The sequence below is a fragment of the Euprymna scolopes genome, chromosome 44, assembly GCF_053919585.1.
Source record: "Euprymna scolopes isolate OS-2025 chromosome 44, ASM5391958v1, whole genome shotgun sequence".
In the NCBI taxonomy this organism is placed as follows: Eukaryota; Metazoa; Mollusca; class Cephalopoda; order Sepiida; family Sepiolidae; genus Euprymna; species Euprymna scolopes.
Window position 1 is genome coordinate 47503920 of NC_136525.1, and position 20751 is coordinate 47524670.

The following is a 20751-nucleotide window of genomic DNA, read 5'->3' on the forward strand; positions in this document are numbered from 1 at the left end:
AAAGCCAGGTTCCCACTCGGCTAGTATAATATAGAGTTGTAATAACTTTACAAAATAACTAATTTTCTCTACTTAAAAACAAACGAAGTGGAAATAGAGAAACGACTGGAGAATCTATTCGTCTATGGAGTAATTATTTTCTTTTACTTTCAGTTTTTTACGTCACTATACCCATATATCTATATAGGTTTATTTGGGGGTTTTTTTTTTTTTGGTTTTTTTTTTACATAGGCATCACCACTTATCAAGGCCAAGAGGCCACTCGAGGATAAGGGTTAAAGAGTGTACAGTAGAAATCGGACAATATAGTAATCGTTAGTAAATGGAAATTCGGTAAATTTGTTAACAAGTGGAACGGCTAAAATCAAGAACTTTGTTTACGTTAGACTTGAAGACAACCATGTTGTAGTCAGCTGGAAAGCAGGAAAACGGAAGACAATGGAGATATTTTTTTTTTGTTTTGTTCTTACATGATTTGTTTTTCTCCAGTATAAGTAACATGACAGACTGTACAGAATCCAGATAAATAAAACGAAATCGAAAGCAGAAAAAAGTTTGTGCCTATTTTCTGATGCCCCAAAAAGTTTCCTTTAATTATCTTCCACTACTTGCACTAATAATAAAATCAATATTTATTGATTTAAACTCCCAGTAAAACTAAAACCTATTGATCACCACCGCACGCGCACGAGTGTGTTTTGTTTTATGTTTGAGAAAATATATGCATATGTGTTTTTCTGTTAATCTGGACGAAATAAGCATTTTATAGTTTAATATTAAGAGATTTATAAAGAATCGCAATTAGAATTGGTAATTGTATCGAATCAGAAATTTACTACAGAATCGGTAATTTTATAGGTATTTGTGTGCGTGCGTATGTGTTGGTTCCTTATAGACTCCGAAACGGCTGAACGGATTTTTTTTTTTTTTTTATAAAAAAATTACGGAACTTTAGTGTACAAGTCTGGGAGTGATCTTAGTTATGTTTTGTCACAGATTATCTCCGATAATTATCGATAATCGAAACTGTTGTGTCTTCAGACCGGGCTCTCTTTAACGAAGGGACACATGCTTAACGCACACCGGTTCCCCGAGCCTCTTTTTCGTTTTCCTTACCTTTCTGTGCGAGTTTTCGCTTTAAGTTTTTCCTTTTTAACTTTCTTTCCTTTCTGCTCTTTCCTTAAAAAAAATTACCCTTTGTACCACGAGCCATCTTTCGAGAACTCGCGTTGTCACGTGATGTCTTCATACTCTCTTGTGTATATATATATATATATATATATATATATATATATATATATAGCCTCAATCGTTTTTACATAATTTTTTTGCCAGCATATAAGTAATATCGTAATTCATTTAAAGAAAACGTCTTACCTTTGCTTGATTTTGGTTCCAACGTCCAAGAGTTTCCAGAAGAACTTTGATAAACTCGGGACTTTTCTCAACCAATTGGAACAATTTCCGGAACTCCATTGAGTTTATAAATTCACTCAAAACAAATTTGTTCGTGACTTGAAATAAAGTAAAATAAATAAATAAATAAATAAAACATGGTTGATTTATATGAGTAATTATTACTTATCTCTGATATTATTAAATATAATTTTAATAATGTAATAAGAAACTGAAATTCCAATCAGATTCATAGATTACATAATTTATCCGGGTCAATAATTCGTGTAATACTTACATGAAACTCCCGGGTTTGGAGTCGATGTTTCCTGGATTTCATATATATATATATATATATATATATATATATATATATATATATATATATATATATATATATACACCTAATTAGGAATGAATTACCTTCAAATAATTATTTTTCTTTTTCCTTTTCTTCTTATTTTGTCCGGCTTTGTTTATATTTTATTTTTTATCAGAATTTTATTGCAAGTCTTTTTGAAATTTTTGAAGGTTTTAAAAATATTTATTCTTTTTGTAACTTAAAAAAAAAATTTCTTAGCATTCAATTTTCTTTTTTTTTTAATATTTTTTTATTTTCTAATTTTATTTTTTTATTTTATTTGCTTAGAAAATTTTTTTTTTCTTAGCATTTAATTTTCTTTTTTATTTAAAATTTTTTATTTATTTTTTTATTTTCTGTCCCTGCTCTATTTTACCCCCATCATATCATCCTCCTATAAAAATTGAATGTTTAGCAAAGTTGAACATGGTCAATAATAAATGGGTGACAATTTGGAACTTCCAAGTGGTGTATGCGCTCTCCACTAACCTCGGCATTGTTTCCAGTCATCCTGAACTTCTCCTTGCCATTGGACTCAGGCAGAAAATTACACATGCAGAACTGAGGCGTCAGTACATTTATTTGTTTGCAAACAAATGATGGTTTGAGCGACAGGCGAGCGTGTATTTAATACACACTCGAGAAGAAATATTCACGGCACTGATTCGTAGCTCGATGGTTAGAGCTGTCGACGGTTGTAGGTTCGATCCACGGCTGGGAAAAGGTATTTGTCTAGCCGCACTGATGAGTTGTGATACAACGAAACAGTACTGTATATGGATGACACACACACACTTAATATATATATATATATATATATATATATATATATATATATATATATATATATATATATATATATATAAAGGTATTCAAGAGGGAAAACTCATCAATTAAAACGAAGGCATTTAGAGTGCTCAATAAAAAAGAGCAAAATATAATATTTTTATTTATATAGACAAATATTGCATAGTCACAACATTGAACATGCCTAATGGTTCAGACCAGTATTTGAAGTCTAAAAATGTCACTTAACCTACCTTAAATTGACGTTTTATTTTTATATAAAAATATAGATATCTCTTCAATTCCTTCATTTGAGAACCAGATGCTTTCAGTGGTGCAGAAACTTTATTACGTCGCCTGACGAGGACTTATTAGCATGTTCAGTGTAGCGACTGTGTAATATTTGTCCAGATAAATAATATATATATATATATGCATATATATATATATATATATATATATATATATATATATATATATATATATATATATATATATATATATATATAAAAGGAAAATAAGTTAAAAAGTAAAAGTTCTTGCAATGTAGTTTATCAGTAATTAGGTATATATATATATATATATATAATCCAGATATAGTACTGTTTCGTTGTATCACAACTCATCAGTGCGGCTAGACAAACACCTTTTCCCAGCCGTGGATCGAATATATTATATATTTTACTTTTTAACTTATTTTTCATTTTTCCCTATATATATAAAGTTATAAAATATATATAATATTTTTCCCTATATATATAAAGTTATAAAATATAAACGGCGATTAAGCTACACTGAATATTCTGCGTTTCATCCACTCTAGGACTCTTCAGGCTTATGCGCATAAGCCTGAAGAGTCCTAGAATGGATGGATCGCGGAATATTTAGTGTAGGTTAATCGCCATATATTTTATATATTACTAACTAGCTCTACCTATGTATTGAGCACTTTTGAAGTAAATACTTAAAGTTTACGCAAAATTTATACTTTCGTATATTAATTTTACGTGAGTAAATGAAGTAGTTATATATATATATATATATATATATATAATTAATTTTAATAATGTAATAATTTTTTAATAATGTAATAAACAACACTTAAATTTCCATCAACTTCATAGATTACATATTCTATCCGGCTCAATAATTCGTTTATGGAATCCTGATGTGAAAGCAGGAGTTTTTTTTGTAAATGATGAGATTACTTACCTCTGATCTTTTGTAAATGCAATTTTAACAATCTATTCGTATACATTTGCTCGAGAAGGTTCCGTTTTATTTCAACCAAAGCAGAATTATTACTATTTCCAAATGGTAAACTGTTTAGAGTTTCATCCAAAACTCCTCCAATGTTTTTAAGTAAATCTGTCATGCTGCAAAGAGAAAAAATAAATATAAGTAAAAATTGAAGTTGAGGTGCGAGAATTATAAATCACAATAACTTGTATATATGCATAGGAGAGTTAAAAAAGTAGGGCCCCTATTTACTTAAAAAAAGTTAAAGATCAACTAAGAGAGGAGTGGTACAATTAAAACGGGCGATCTTTTGTGTTCTAGAAAATATTTTTCTACATAGTCACCACCATTCTAAATGTAATTTTGCAAGGAATTCAATGAGGCACCCCTGCTTCTGACGTGCGTCCAAGACAAGGATTGCTTTCTTAGGGTTTTATACTGTCAATATCTGCAAATGCCATGAATGCATACGTTCAGTCATCATAATGTAATCTTCTGATATATTTGTGCGAAATGAAAAAAATAGGAGGCATTACTATTGTTAAGAGTGTTTACTGAAATGAAAATGCTCCCTCTCTCTCTCTCTCTCTATATATATATATATATATACTATGCATGTATATATATATATATATATATATATATATATATATATACATACATACATAGTGGGTGCAATAAGTATCTGTTACAAAGTAAAATGTTGGACACTTTTTTAACCTTAGGTATGACATTTTAGTAATTATCAAGTGAATGCGTAATTATATATGATTCTTGATATGAGATGTGTATTTTGAGGCTTTCGTGTAATAAAAATGAATCAACTTTTGTTTTGTATTGGATACTTATTGCACATGAGCAGTCTGTATAGTTTGAATCGATATATTTTTAAGTTATTCATGAAATTCCAGAGTAAAAATTGAATAGAATCTATTAAACCCCCCCCCCCAAAAAACACTCATTACATATATATTTAGAATAAGTTTTTGTGCCAATTCGGAAAAATTCAAGATAATTTCCACTTGTATTGATGACTTAGCGGGGAATATTTTAATTCATACAGAAACTGAGACATGTCCATGTGAGTATTATATTTTTAAGAGTTCACTATCTGTAAATAAAAGAAAAATACTCGAGCTGAGATCGAAACCAAAACCCAAGGATAACGAGTCAAGTACGATAACCAGTAGACCAGCTTCACACGATCTTTAAAAAATCTTTTAAATCCTACTTATTCTTAACATAAGGAATCTGTCATGTGAACCATTCTTACATGCGCAAACATATAAAAATCCGATAATTCCAACATACTATTTTTAAATTTTGACCCTTTAGCAGCCATTTTTCTGAATAAAAACCAATTAAAAAGTTTTCCCCATGTCTGAATACTCTATATATCAAATTTCAAGTCTGTAGATCAAAAATTCGTTGAGTATATAGGTTGAGAAGTGTCCTCACACACAGTCTTACGTTTATAGATATATAGATATATGTTTATTATCCAATGTCTATCTTTTTGCGATAATGTTTTTTGTTGTTTTTTTTTGCTACATGGAGGTAACCACTTATCAAGGCCCAGAGGCCATTCAAGGATAAGGGTTATTGCGTGTACAGTAATCAATGAGATAGTATTGTAGTAATCATTAGTATTGGAGATTTGATAGAGTGTCTTACTTAAGAGGGCTGTTTGTCAGGAATTTGTTTATGTTGGACTTGAAGACATCCAAGTTGTAGTCAGTTTCTTTTAAGTGGATATACTATGTGTTTTGCGTAAATAGTGATGTATTTTTTCCTTTCATTTTGAAGTTACTGATGCTGAAAATAAATTTTGTTACTAAATATAAAGCTAACTCCCAAATAAGGAGAAAATGCAGTTAGAAATGTTAGTTAGCATTATGACATACTAAAGCGATGATATGACAAACAAAACACGCAGTTAAGTATCTATATATAAAAGGTAAAATGTGTGTGTGTGTTTGTTTGTATCTATAGGGAAAAGTGAAGATAGGTTTAACATTATTTTAAATCTATATATTTAACAATATTTTTAAGTTAGTAGTGAAACTTAAACATAATATATACAGTACACAATAAATAAACAATAATCTATATATATAAAAGGGAAAAATGTGTGTGTGTTTGTTTGTCTATGCGCTTTGTTTGTATGTCCGGCAAAAGATTTTGGGAGGGGAGGTGCTCGGGGGAGGGGGGTTATAATTTCTTAGAACTTTTTATATACTCCTTAGATTATAATATCTATGATTTGCAAACGGACGTCGTGTCTCGTTTATTTGAGCGACTTTTATTTTATAAAATTCCTGCTATTCTGTCTTCTTGCATGTTTGTGTTTTTCATATAAATGCGAAACTAAATCAAAAGTGAAGTCGTGTTCTCGCAATGAGCTTTGATCAATGTGGGGAAAACCCGTCATATCAGACAATTGCTATTCATTTGGACACTCCCCCTTTTATGGAGGGAGCTAGTTTTTCCCCAACATCTTGTGGAAACAAATACGCAGAGAGCTTCAACCTTAACTGGCTTGCAGCCAATGTTAAGTGCGGAATGTTTGACATCCTGTGTCAACTCATTCAATCAACTTTTTAATCTTTTAATTTCAACGATTCTCACTTCCTCTGCCCTCTTAGCGTCGCAGTAAGATATCATGTTTTCTTTCACTTTCTTTTTCGCTTTCGCCTCAAGGCTTTGGGTTCGAGCCTACTAACATTTTTTCACGTTCTCTTCCTTCTTCCCCCCCCCCCACACCTACAGACACCCGGGAAATGATGGGAACCCCTGCTAGTCTATATATATAAAAGGCAAAATGATCATTTTATGTATGTCTCGCAAAGGCTTTTTTTGCCAACGCTCCCGGGGGGGGGTTACTATCGCTTAGAACTGTTTATATACCCCCTAGATAATAATATCTAGGATTTGGGAACGCCGGTCACCTCTAGATTTATTTACGTCGATTTTTACAAAATTATTGCTATTTCAGCCCATCTTGTGTTCGTTCAGATTTTTCGTATATAAAGCAAAACTAATTCAAAGCTAAGGCACTGTTCCCGGCAATCGCACCGGGAAACGTCCAAAAGCAATCAGCTTTGATCAATGTGGGGCCAAACTCCTTATATCAGGCAATTGCTATTCAATCTGGACAATGGGGAGCTGGTTTCCCCCTCCTCAACATCTTGGGGGAAAAACCAGTCAAAGTTGGGTAAACAAACCCAAACGCTGCCCCGCAGCAAAAGTTAACTCTGCTGCTTCTATTTGACCTCATTAATGAGGTCAAATAGAAGCAGCAGAGTTAACTTTTATTGCGGCCATGTGTCAATTCTTTTAATAAATTCAAACGTGTTTCTGTTAGTATTTCGCAGTGGCCCAATGGTTAACGTTGCATGTTTTTTTTTTCACACTTTAATTTCCAACTTTGCCTCAAGGGTTCGGGTTCGATCCTCATACTTACCCTACCAAAACTTTTTCTTTTATCTTTAACCCCCTTCCGGAGTTTTGATTTACCCAAAACCACACACACCCTCAAACACTTGAGCAACGCCGGGTACCCCCCCACTAGACTATAATATAAAGGGCAAAAATCTGTTTAGATGTATGTATGTAAGTTTGTATGTCTGCCTAAAACTTTTGACGGAGCCAGCGGATTTTCACGAGATCGGTATTATTTTGAAGCTCGACCATTCGGACGGCAAATATCGGACAATTGGCCAAAAACATCAATTCTTTCACCCTCAACTAGGCATTTTTGTATAGGGAGGGGTCGCTTTTTTTCTGACATTTTTTGCAAATCATTCAACTCCCACTTCCACAACGTCACATAAAAGCGTTATTTCGACTGGCCATGACGTCACAACCACGGTGGGTACATCGGTAAGACAGGTTTTCTTTTACCTCCTTTTTCCTCTGGCATGATATGTGTTCCAGCCTGCTTACTACTCCTATTTTTTATTTTGCTCAACCAACATCCTTACAGTGACCGCCAGTTTCTTTTCCGCCTTCGTATCACGAGTCCAAGCCTTCCTGCCTACTACAACTTTTTTTTGCTCAAACACCCGAGCAACGCCAGGCACCCAGGCTAGTCTATAATATAAATCTGACCTGTCTGTTTAAATGTATGTATGTATGTATGAATGTATATCAGTATTGTTTTGAAGCTCGCCCCTTCACAGACAAATATCGAAGAATTGGCTAAAAAAATTAATTCCTTCACCCCCAACTGAGCACTTATCTACAAGGACAGGGTCACTTTTTTCGCCGATATTTTCAGAAGTCATCCCCTCTTTTCGATTGACTAGCCTTAATTTAAACCTTCGCCACATTCCGGTTTGGCAATGGATGCAACAGCAAAGACGTCACGTTTTTTTTCACATTTTTTCCTTCTTCATAGTATGGGTTTGAGCCTGCCTGCCTGCTACCACTTGTTTTTTGTTCAACGCACCTTCAAACACCCAGGCAACGCTGGGAACCCACGCTAGTTATCAGTGAAATTTAAACATAATATTCTATAATGTCTTCCCTTGCGTTTGTAAAATCGATTTGATTTTGTTGTAAACCCGCTTAGAACATTTGAATATCTTTCTTTTTAGTAACGATCGTATGAAAATCTTCCAAACGATGATCTGACAAAATGATAATCAAGGGTCTAAATATAGTTGCAGGTATTTTGTAATAATACAAAACTACACATTAAGTATCTACATACAATAGGTTTCTGTCACTTCTACGGAAACTGAAGATAGTTTTCAATTTAGTATAGAAAAATGTATACATGAAACTGTTTTGCGATCATTTTGCAAGAAGCTTTTTCTCATTTAAAGATAGTTTATACTTCTTTTTAGTAAGTGCACTCTTTTAGTGAGGGTGAGAAGCAAGACAATGTTTTTTCGATGTTCATTATTAAGTTATTAATGAGATTTTTGAGCTGTTAATGATAGATATTTCATTAAATATATAATAAAACTAATAAATGCTAAAAGAAGGAAATCGATTATATTATCTTACCTTGCATTTGTGAAATTGATTTCTTTTGCAAAACGGATATGAACATATCAACATCAATTTTGTACTCACATTAAGTATCTATTTAGAATAAGATTGAATAAATAACATTCTATTGAAATAAAAAATAAATAAATATTATTGTCTTACCTTGAATTAGTGAGACCGATTTGATTCTGTTCTAAAGCCACCAAGAACCGTTCAATATCTTTCTTGTATAAAGATACATTTAACCAATCGTTGCCAATTCCAGTCTCAAAAACAGGAGGATTCACAATCAGAGAAGAAATTAATTCCTGAATTTCGGCTTCCTCCAAGATAATGCTGGTAAAATTCAGCTTCACTGAATCCAATGAAAAATTTGGGTCGTACAGTTTCTCAATCTGAAAGTTAGTAATAAAATATGAACTGTTATATTGCTTTGGACTATTGTCCTTATCAATATGATTTCTCTTTGGACTATCGACGCTACCAGCAGTTTAATGATTATTAATGTTAATGCTGTTTTCTATACTATGAAATTGACTTTGAAACTAATTTCTCGCTAGCCAAGTCTTTATTTATTTTGTATTAAACTTATTTACTGATAGCAATTCAATAAATAAATAAATAATTTAGCAAGGTTACGTCATTTCTTACATTTATTTGCTTCACCCATCCCTGTAAATTTATTTATTGCAGACTATCATCCTCATCTTTATTAGTTATTGTTTCACAACGTTTCGGCCAACTATGTCTCTGGCTTTATTCAGGTGGTAACTGCGACGTGACAGGAACTCCGAATCCGTTGCGATTACCACCTGATGAAGGCCAGAGGAACAGTTGGCCGAAATGTCATGAAACAACAACTAATAAAGCTGAGGATAATAGTCCGCAATAAATAAATTAATAAATAATACTCATCTCAATAATGAATTCCAATTTTAAAAATATATTTATAATACATTATTAATTAAAATTTAAATTGCACGACCAAGTTCTGCTTCGTCTCATTTTAGAAGTCCAATGACCAAGAGGAACCTGATTCTATTAGATATTTTAAAATAAACAAAAATTCTACTAAAAAAATACTAGAAAGCAAAAATCCCATCTTTTGTCTATCGATATCAAATTAATTTAAATACAATTGCAACAATATGTTCCTCATCGTATCAAATAAATCCATGGTTAAGGCTTTAATTTAACTTAATTAATAAATTAAAATTACACTAACAAATTCCTGATCATATCAAATGTTGTTATGTGAAAAGCTTCAGTTTTTAAAATTAATTAACCAATAATAAATTTAACTTAATTAATAAATTAAAATTACACTAACAAATTCCTGATCATATCAAATGTTGTTACGTGAAAAGCTTCAGTTTTTTAACTTAATTAACCAATAATAAATTTAACTTAATAAATTAAAATTACACTAACAAATTCCTGATCATATCAAATGTTGTTACGTGAAAGGCTTCAGTTTTTTAACTTAATTAACCAATAATAAATTTAACTTAATAAATTAAAATTACACTAACAAATTCCTGATCATATCAAATGTTGTTACGTGAAAGGCTTCAGTTTTTTAACTTAATTAACCAATAATAAATTTAACTCAATTAATAAATTGAAATTATACTAACAAATTCCTGATCATATCAAATGTTGTTACGTGAAAAGCTTCAGTTTTTAAAATTAATTAACCAATAATAAATTTAACTTAATTAATAAATTAAAATTACACTAACAAATTCCTGATCATATGAAATGTTGTTACGTGAAAAGCTTCAGTTTTTAAAATTAATTAACCAATAATAAATTTAACTTAATTAATAAATTAAAATTATACTAACAAATTCCTGATCATATGAAATGTTGTTACGTGAAAAGCTTCAGTTTTTTAACTTAATTAACCAATAATAAATTTAACTTAATTAATAAATTAAAATTACACTAACAAATTCCTGATCATATCAAATGTTGTTATGTGAAAAGCTTCAGTTTTTTAACTTAATTAACCAATAATAAATGTAACTTAATGTGAAAGAACTGACCCACTAAATTATCGCCCCATTAGCCTCCTCCCGCTTTTCGCCAAAATATTTGAGTCCTTAGTTAATCAAGCCCTAGTCCAGCACCTAACAGCTGCTAAACTCCTGACTGACAAACAATATGGATTCAGGCAAGCCCGTTCAACAGCAGATATCTTAACTGTAGTTTCTGAACGTATATACCGTTCATTGGATAAAACAGGGGAGGGTAGAGCGGTGACCCTTGATATATCTAAGGCTTTTGACAGGGTATGGCACGATGGTCTTCTAAGGAAAATTAGATCATATGGAATCACTGGAAGAATTCATAATGTAATTAAATCCTTCTTAAGTAATAGAAAAATCAAAGTTGTCCTCGATGGACATACATCCAAACAATATGACATAAATGCGGGAGTACCTCAGGGGTCTATCCTTGGACCTCTATTATTCCTGATATTCATAAACGACCTCCCTGATAATATTGTTTCGGAGATGGGTATATTTGCCGATGACACCACTCTCTATAACAGATATGAGGGGAAAACAAATGAACACATATCCAAGAAAATGGCAGAAACACTAGAGGATGACCTCCAATCCGTAGTGGAATGGGGACAAAAATGGTTGGTCACATTCAATGCTGCTAAGACTAAGCTTGTTTCCTTCAATAACTACAAGAAACCTTCTCTACCACTAATAGCAATGGCCAAGAACACATTGCCTGAAAGTACTTCTTTTAAACTCCTCGGCCTAACGTTTACAGGGAATATGAACTGGAATAGATACATTGAGAGCATTGCCAAGGCTGCTGCAAGGAAGGTTGGCTCCCTCTACCGTGCTAGAAAACTACTTACGCCTGCCAGTATCCTATAACTCTATAAGGCAACCATTCGCCCATGTATGGAGTACTGTTGTCACATCGGGGCTGGAGCATCTGCTGCTTGTCTCTCGCTCCTGGACAGGGTTCAAAAAAGAGTCGCCAACCTTATAGGTCCTGAACTGTCATCTAGGCTTCAGCCTCTGTCCCATCGACGAGATGTTGCATCCCTCTGCCTGTTCTTCAAATACTTTAATGGTGAATGCTCTGACGAACGGCAAACACTTGTACCTCCCCGACGTAACTGCCCCCGACAAACCCGACAAGCTACTAAGTCTCATCCCTTTACAGTAGAGATCCCTAGGTGCCAGAAAGCCTTTTACTCCAATAGTTTCTTCCCCAGAACTGCGGGTCTTTGGAACTCCCTTCCGGGATTCTGCTTTCCCAACTGCAATGATATGCAGAAGTTCAAGTGTAATGTTAACAAACATCTTTCTACTCTTCTCCCTTCATAATGACCCCGCTAATTAATTCCCTGATAGTAGCCCCCTGCTTCAAAGTGGCACTGTGCCTTGTTTGGGGTGAAAATTGAATAAAAAAAAAAAATTAATAAATTAAAATTACACTAACAAATTCCTGATCATATCAAATGTTGTTATGTGAAAAGCTTCAGTTTTTTAACTTAATTAACCAATAATAAATTTAACTTAATTAATAAATTAAAATTACACTAACAAATTCCTGATCATATCAAATGTTGTTACGTGAAAGGCTTCAGTTTTTTAACTTAATTAACCAATAATAAATTTAACTTAATTAATTAAAATTACACTAACAAATTCCTGATCATATCAAATGTTGTTACATGAAAAGCTTCAGTTTTTTTAACTTAATTAACCAATAATAAATTTAACTTAATTAATTAAAATTACACTAACAAATTCCTGATCATATCAAATGTTGTTATGTGAAAGGCTTCAGTTTTTAAAATTAATTAACCAATAATAAATTTAACTTAATTAATTAAAATTACACTAACAAATTCCTGATCATATCAAATGTTGTTACATGAAAAGCTTCAGTTTTTTTAACTTAATTAACCAATAATAAATTTAACTTAATTAATAAATTAAAATTACACTAACAAATTCCTGATCATATCAAATGTTGTTATGTGAAAGGCTTCAGTTTTTTAACTTAATTAACCAATAATAAATTTAACTTAATTAATAAATTAAAATTACACTAACAAATTCCTGATCATATCAAATGTTGTTACGTGAAAAGCTTCATTTTTTAAAATTAATTAACCAATAATAAATTTAACTTAATTAATAAATTAAAATTACACTAAAAATTCTTGATCATATCAAATGTTGTTGTGTGAAAAGCTTCAGTTTTTAAAATTAATTAACCAATAATAAATTTAACTTAATTAATAAATTAAAATTATACTAATAAATTCATCAATTAATTATTAAACCATCAATTGAACTTAATAAAAGTTAAAATTGCTCCAGCATGTTCCTTGTCGTGTCGCATTAGAAATTAATTGATTAAAATGAAATCGATTTTATTATAGACTAGCGGGGGTACATACATACATACATACACTTTCGCTTTTATATATATATAGATTTATAAATAAGAATAAATAAAAAAAAAATGAAAAATAAAATTATACATAATATATATGTGTCAGAAGTCTTTGTCTAACGCAAAGCAACAAAACTTTTTGGCCAAAACGTCACAAGCAGAGGTTCGCTAGTCACAAGTTGAGTCGAGTAGAGTTCGTTGTTCACGAGATGAAATACACGTCGACGTTCTCTATTCGCATGTCTTAACAGCTTCTCCCACTCCTCCCAGCGATTCGCCTTTTATAATGTTTCGGGCGCACCTAATTTGCATAAACCACACGAGATTGCTCGAGATCTACGCATGACGTGAGGCTTTAAAAGACAACAGCCGCCATCTTTGTCTCTTTTTTTTTTCTTTTTCTGTCTTTCAGCCTGCTGCCGAGACAGATTCTCGCCCGTTTCTGAGGTAGCTCCTTTCTATGTCTATCACAATATATAAATAAGAATTGTTGAAAATTTATATTCTCATTTTGTTAAAACAAGAAAGAAATTGTGGAAGAAAATGCAATCGAAAATGGTAACTTACGTTTTGAATATCATTACAACTTTTCCGAAAGTTTTATAAAAATCCTAGGCATCAATTTTTTTAATAAGCACAAAACTTTCAATTTTATCTATTTTAACCTAAAAGGCACCCTTAGATGGACAACCTGAGTTTCCCCGGAAAATCTGTTCTGTCATTTTTTTTACTCATATCATGTTTAATGTTTGTGCAAAATTTCCAAAAATTCAAGGCATAGTTATTGAGAAAAGTACGAATGAACAAGGGTGAATTTACAGGTCCACCCTCCTTTTGTTGGGGGACCAAAAATGGTCATTTAACTTAATTGATGAATTTAAATTGCACCAGTTTGTTCCCCATCGCGTCAAATTAAAGTAATTAATTTATTAGAAAGTTATACAGAAACAAAATGGCGAGGTCTTTTTAAAAAAAGAAAGAATAAGATCGAAAGAAATATTTTCCAAAATGGTAACTTACGTTTTGAATAAAAGTTGCAAGTCCATCAATACTTGAAAGTGCATTCATCCAATTTTTGGTGAAGAATTCTTTTAATGAAGCACTGGAACAAAGGAGGGTTTGAAAGTCGCCTGCTTTACTTCCCAAAACATCTGTTGCAAAGATTTCCTGAAACAAGGAACTATTCACACAGATCTTTTCCCACTGGACTTCACCTAACAACTTTTGGTACTGAAATTGAAAAAAGAGAGAAAAATACAATCGATATTTAAATTATGTATAAAGTATGCAAGCAGAAGACATACAAACATGATTATATTTATTTACTAACGGGGGTACCGGGCATTGTCCGGTTCTTTGGAGGTGTGTGTGTAGGGGGGGAAAGGTAAAGAATAAGCGAAGTAATAACCCTGATTAAATATATATATATAAAAAAATGATGTTAAACTTCTTTAAAAAAATCGGCAAGAAAAAAAAAACCAAAAAAAAAAAAACAACGAACAAATGTAAAACTTCTTTAAAAAAGAAATCAGAAAAACGAAAAGCAAAAATCATGGAAAAACGTGTTCGGAAAACCAAAAGCAAAAAAAAAACAAAAAAAAAAAACACAGCGAAAAGCGAAAAAAAAAAATAAATGGCATAAGTAACCCTTCGATTTGGTTAATTCCAATTTTTTTAAGCAACTATGAAGTAAAGAATACTCAAACCGGTGTAATTCATAACTGTTCCGTGTGAACTATCCTGCAACGGTGTTAAGTGGTGGCAGGGGAAGGAGGAATTTATTAGAGAGAAAAGATTTCACCACTTCTATTTCTTGTAACCGATTTTGGCCGTGAATTCTCAGCAGAAAAAATATAGGAATCTACGATTATCGAGGAAGTGGAGAGGTAATAGGCCTATAACACCTCAGATATTGTGCTGCAGTTTGTGTATACTACATTTGCATGAAATGTCTTGATTTTTAATCCTATTAAGGTCAATATCAGAGGGGAAAAATGAGTTCATTTTATATATAGAGAGAAGAGAACAATTCCACGTTTAAAATGGTCCTATAAATCTGGCTCCCAATTCATAGTGGCCCTTTACACCAAGGTGGCAGGCTGCCTTGGGAATGGTAATAAAAGAATTAAAAGGGTCAATTCTACAATATCCAAAATAAGTAAAATCTCTTACCTTTGCTTGATTTTGGTTCCAACGTCCAAGAGTTTCTAGAAGAACTTTGACAAATTCAGGACTTTTCTCAATCAATTGGAACAATTTACGGAACTCCATTGAGTTTATGAATTCACTCAAAACAAATTTGTTCGTGGCTTGAAATAAATTAAACAAATAAAGTTCACATGAAAATATGGCCATATTAGGCAAATATTAATACAATTAGACAAATATTCATACAATTAGACAAATATTAATACAATTAGACAAATATTAATACAATTAGACAAATATTTTAAAAAATTATCAAAAAAAAAAAAGAAAAAAAACAACTTTGTTGCCACTCCATATGTACATAGATCGAGTTCTTTCATTTTTATAAAGAAAATGATCTTTAGGCGATTAATGGGAATTCGTAAGCATTACAACATAAATCTAGTGAGTCTAGTAAGTATCTTTTATACTATTCGCACCGAAGGGTCGAGGAGGATCGAAAGCCCAGAGAGAGAGAGAGAGAGAGAGAGAGAGAGAGAGAGAGAGAGCGGGAGAGAGTGAAAGAGTGAGTGAGCGCAAGAGAGGGAGAGAGAGAGAGAGAACGAGAGAGGAAGATAGATAGAGAGAGCGAGTGAGAGAGTCAGTAAAAATAAGGTTCATATGAATAAAATAAAAAAAAGACTCATTTAAAAGAAAAAGGAATTTCGATTTGCAGAGGTTCTTCACCAAAGAAAGAAGTCACCAAAACGTTATGTAAAAAAAAAAAAAAAATATTCGAAAAAAAAAAAAAAAAAATATTCGAAAAAAAAAAAAAATATTCGAAAAAAAAAAAAAAAAAAAATATTCGAAAAAATAAAAAAAAATATTTAAAAAAAAAAAAAAAAAAAAAATATTCGAAAAAAAAAAAAAAAAAAAATATTCGAAAAAAAAAAAAAAAAAAATATTCGAAAAAAAAAAAAAAATATTCGAAAAAAAAAAAAAAAAAAAAATATTCGAAAAAAAAAAATATTCGAAAAAAAAAAAAAAAAAAATATTCGAAAAAAAAAAAATATTCGAAAAAAAAAAAAAAAAAAAAATATTCGAAAAAAAAAAACAAAAAAAAACCAGGGCAAAAAAGAAGAGCATTGCCTGATGGACTGAAGCAGTAAATTAAAGATTGTCTCTTACAATGATTTTATTATTTTATTTTTCTCTCCAAAATAATAATTTTTGTGCTATTCAGCAAAAAAAAAAAAAAAATTTAAAAAAATCAGTTTTACCAAAACATATTTTTCGATTCAATATATTTCTCATACGTGGAATTTTCACAGGTCGTACTGCTACTCCTCCTCCTCCTACTACTACTAATAATAATAATAAGTTTTAAGGAGTAAATTAAATATAGTCTCTTAGAATGTAGCACACTATTAATTATGACATGATTTAGAGTAAGACATGCGAGTAGACATCGCGTTTGGAATGCGACAGTGATTGTTTTGATTATTACAAGCTTGAGATTAAAATTGCATTTGTTTTCTTTTCATGCTCAGACAGGGAACACGTACTCATACTTGACTCGTCTTCGTACACTCACACTTGCTGCTTGTATCCATCTTTTTGCAAAAAGAAACGGAATGTAATTTTTTTTTCCACCACATCTGATCTTAACATTTGATTGTCACTTGAAGAACATGATCAGATCTTGATCAACAAAAGATTCAACTCCTTAGTTATCTCTCAGACGCGACATATTTGCTAAATATGGCTTTAAAAAGGCCTATCTGAATAAGAATAGGAGTTGCCAGATTGGCCTTTTTAAAGCCAAATCTTGTTAACTTGGCCTTCAAAAACTGCATTTGGCCTTTTTTCAAAATGTAACCTACGGACTAAGGAAGGAACGAGCAGAATACTATATAGATGTTAGTACTGTTGTTTGCCAAGAGATGCTGGACCGAAGGAGTAAATTAAAGATTGTCTCTTACAATGTAATTTTATTATTTGTATTGAACTATGTAGCAAAATATTACTTTCTGTGTATTTATTAGCACTTATTGATTTATCACATTTGGGTCAGTTCTATATTTAAAATACAATGGATACTATTTGCATAGAAATGTTAATGGATTAAAATTTGCTGTGTTTTTCTGTCCAAAATAATAATTTTCATAGAAATATTAATAAACTCATATTTGCTGTGATTTTATTATTTGCATTGAACTGTAAATTAAAGATAGCCTCTTACAATGTAATTTTATTATTTGTATTGAACTATGTAGCAAAATATTACTTTCTTAGTATTTATTCATGACTTGGATTTATGTTCATCAACTTTAACATGATTTTCAGAAGGACTATTCAATTCAATTTCACGCAATCACAAAGTTGAGCTTCTCGGATGGCATTTTTCATGAGTTAGGACTAAAACTGTTTTAACCGAATATTAAAAAACACATAAAGTAACTCATATTTGAAGCGTTTTTATTGTATATTCCAAAAATTAATTCATATATACCTTATGTCAGCTAACTAAAATTGTTAGTTGCTCTACCACCAATTGCAATGGCCAAGAACACATTGCCTGAAAGAACTTCTTTTAAACTCCTCGACCTAACGTTTACAGGGAATATGAACTGGAATAGATACATTGAGAGCATTGCCAAGACTGCTGCAAGGAAGGTTGGCTCCCTCTACCATGCTAGAAAACTACTTACGCCTGACAGTATCCTATACCTCTATAAGGCCACCATTCGCCCATGTATGGAGTACTGTTGCCACATCTGGGCTGGTGCATCTGCTGCTTGTCTCTCGCTCCTGGACAGGGTTCAAAAGAGAATCGCCAACCTGATAGGTCCTGAACTGTCATCTAGGCTTCAGCCTCTGTCCCATCGACAAGATGTTGCATCCCTCTGCCTGTTCTACAAAAACTTTAATGGTGACTGCTCTGACGAACTGCAAACACTTGTACCTTCCCAAAGTAAATACCCCCGACAAACCCGACAAGCTACTGTCTCATCCCTTTACAGTAGAGATCCCTAGGTGCAAGAAAGCCTTTTACTCCAATAGTTTCTTCCCCAGAACTGTGGGTCTTTGGAACTCCCTTCCGGGATTCTGCTTTCCCAACTGCACTGATATGCAGAAGTGCAAGTGTAATGTTAATAAACATCTTTCTACTCATCTCCCTTCATAATGACCCCGCTAATTAAGTCCCTGATAGTAGCCCCCTGCTTCAAAGTGGCACTGTGCCTTATTTGGGGTGAAAATTGAAATTGAATAAAAAAATAAAATAAAGGAAAAAAAACTAAGTGTTCATATCAAAATATGAATGATTATAAATAAATATATGGCTTGCTTGATTTGCTGTTTAAAACAAAATTAATAATTTAACAATTAAAAATAAAATCCCAATGAATTTCATTGATTACGTATTATATCCTAATCGACATTTAGGTTAGAATATTTCTTCTTTGTTTCTTGATTTTTGTGTACTTGTGCAATACCAAGGTGGAACACAGATCTAAATTACCAGACCACTCGAAAAGCAGTTTCAAACAGTTTAAAAATTTTGACACGATTTACAAAAATATTTACTCCATTGTATTACGCACGATCACAAACTTCAGCTATCGTAAAAGTGATATTCTCCTGGCGGTTAAAAGGTTCAATTCTCAGTGTGGCAGACTGAAAAAAATACAACTGCGAATTACTTAGGACCTCTATCCAGTCATGGCTGATGGAACAAGAGCATGCTACCCACGTGAAGTAAATAAAAGGTTTCGTTCAGATGCCTGAATTCAACAAGATACACCCAAAGAAGGTCGGAGGTTGCGTCAGCTGAAATGCTGTGCAAATATTCACAACTTTTCGGTTCATGTAACCACCAGCCTTAATTCTTTAGGTATATCTTGTCAAACACAGGAATCTTTCTCCCAAACTCGGGAATCTTTCTGTCAATTTCACCAAGTGGTTTACGACAGGCCTGCAAGTGGATAATGTACTTGATAAAATTCAATGCTGACTCTGAATTAAATAAAGGGTTTTGTTCAAAATTCGATGCTAAAGAAGGTCGGAGGTTACATTGAGCGAAACTTGGTTAAAACAATATTTGAGCAAAGACTTTCAAGTCTTAGGTCATGGTTTCCGAAACGAGACCATGCTACCCAGATATGTTTAATGTTTGCGCAAAATTACCAAAAATTCCAAGGTGTAGTTATTGAGAAAAGTGCGGACAAACAGACAAGGGTGAATTTACAGGTCCAACCCTCCTTTTGTCAGGAAAAATATTTCCTTTGTATATTTATTTACCTCCTTTTGTCAAAAAATATCTTTTTTGTATATTTATTGAAACCTAGTGACATCGTTAAACGCTTAGTGGCCTGGAAGTGGGTGACCACTTTACATTAAATTTATATAGGAAACTGATCTTCCACTCTAAAATGCTATTTAATATTTTTTCAAAATTTATCTTTCCATACGGTAAATTTTCAGATTAGTTCCACCTCCACAATTTTCTTTTAAATGAAGACTTTTAAAAGTTTTCGACTATGCTGAATACGAAAATCTCATTGAAATTTTGCAGAAATAAGTAGTTATCGAGATATAGAAAGTTGTATTAGGCATTGTATTCTTTGGCGGCAATTAAATTAGTTACATCGTGTTACATATGGGGGGGGGAGTAAATCTGTGGTGTGCGTTGGAAGTACCTATATATATATATATATATGTGTGGGTGTTGTTTCTTACTAAAATGAAATACAATTGTTAATTTTTTTTTAGTTATGGCTGTCAGAACGTAGATGTGCTACCCTTGTGGATTAAGCAGAGAGTTACCTTTGAAATTCTATGTAGATTCCCAAGTTTGGCAGAAATGCTTCCAAGTTCGACAAGATACACATGAAGAAGGTCGGAGGTCACATCAACTGAAACGTTGTGAAAATGACACTCAAAATGAGGACAGTCGTCTGAATAACGCAGTTAATCTATTTATTTCTTCTTATGTTTGTCTTTTTGTTTTTTTTTTATAAAATTTTTATTCCTTTTCAGGTCAATATCCAAGCAGAGATATGCTGAGTGTTAACCTTGTGCCTTTCATGCGGCCCAACACTTGAAGAAGGTCGGAGGTTACATCGACCAAAACGTTGTGAAAATGAGACCCAAGATGAAAACAGTAGTCTAACGGATCCAAATAATATGAATAACCAATCCTCATCTGGTCCTGGATATGACCTAAAACTATATCCGATGGTGAGGCCCCACCTTGCGGGCCTAGGGGAGTGTGGAGCCACCCTTTAATTGCCATTGCTCCCAGGTCCACTCTGACCCAGAGTGATAGTATCTGTTAGGGTCCCAACTATGGGTTAAATAGAATCTGACTTAAAAAAAAAATATACTCCATTAAAAATCGTTCC

General features: G+C 32.3%; 1 protein-coding gene across 4 annotated transcripts in view; it reads right to left on the reverse strand.

Annotated features, from left to right (window-relative positions):
- LOC145268835 (uncharacterized) overlaps nucleotides 1-20751 on the reverse strand; it is a 1065816-nt gene that overhangs the window by 442422 nt on the left and 602643 nt on the right. For all 4 annotated transcript variants that reach the window (XM_080124499.1, XM_080124501.1, XM_080124498.1 and 1 more), the window contains 5 exons: nucleotides 15392-15528; nucleotides 14240-14449; nucleotides 8942-9174; nucleotides 3755-3918; nucleotides 1378-1514 (listed from right to left, as the gene is read on the reverse strand). In XM_080124499.1, the coding sequence (XP_079980625.1) occupies nucleotides 1378-1514; nucleotides 3755-3918; nucleotides 8942-9174; nucleotides 14240-14449; nucleotides 15392-15528 (881 nt within the window). The remainder of the gene's footprint in view (nucleotides 1-1377; nucleotides 1515-3754; nucleotides 3919-8941; nucleotides 9175-14239; nucleotides 14450-15391; nucleotides 15529-20751) is intronic.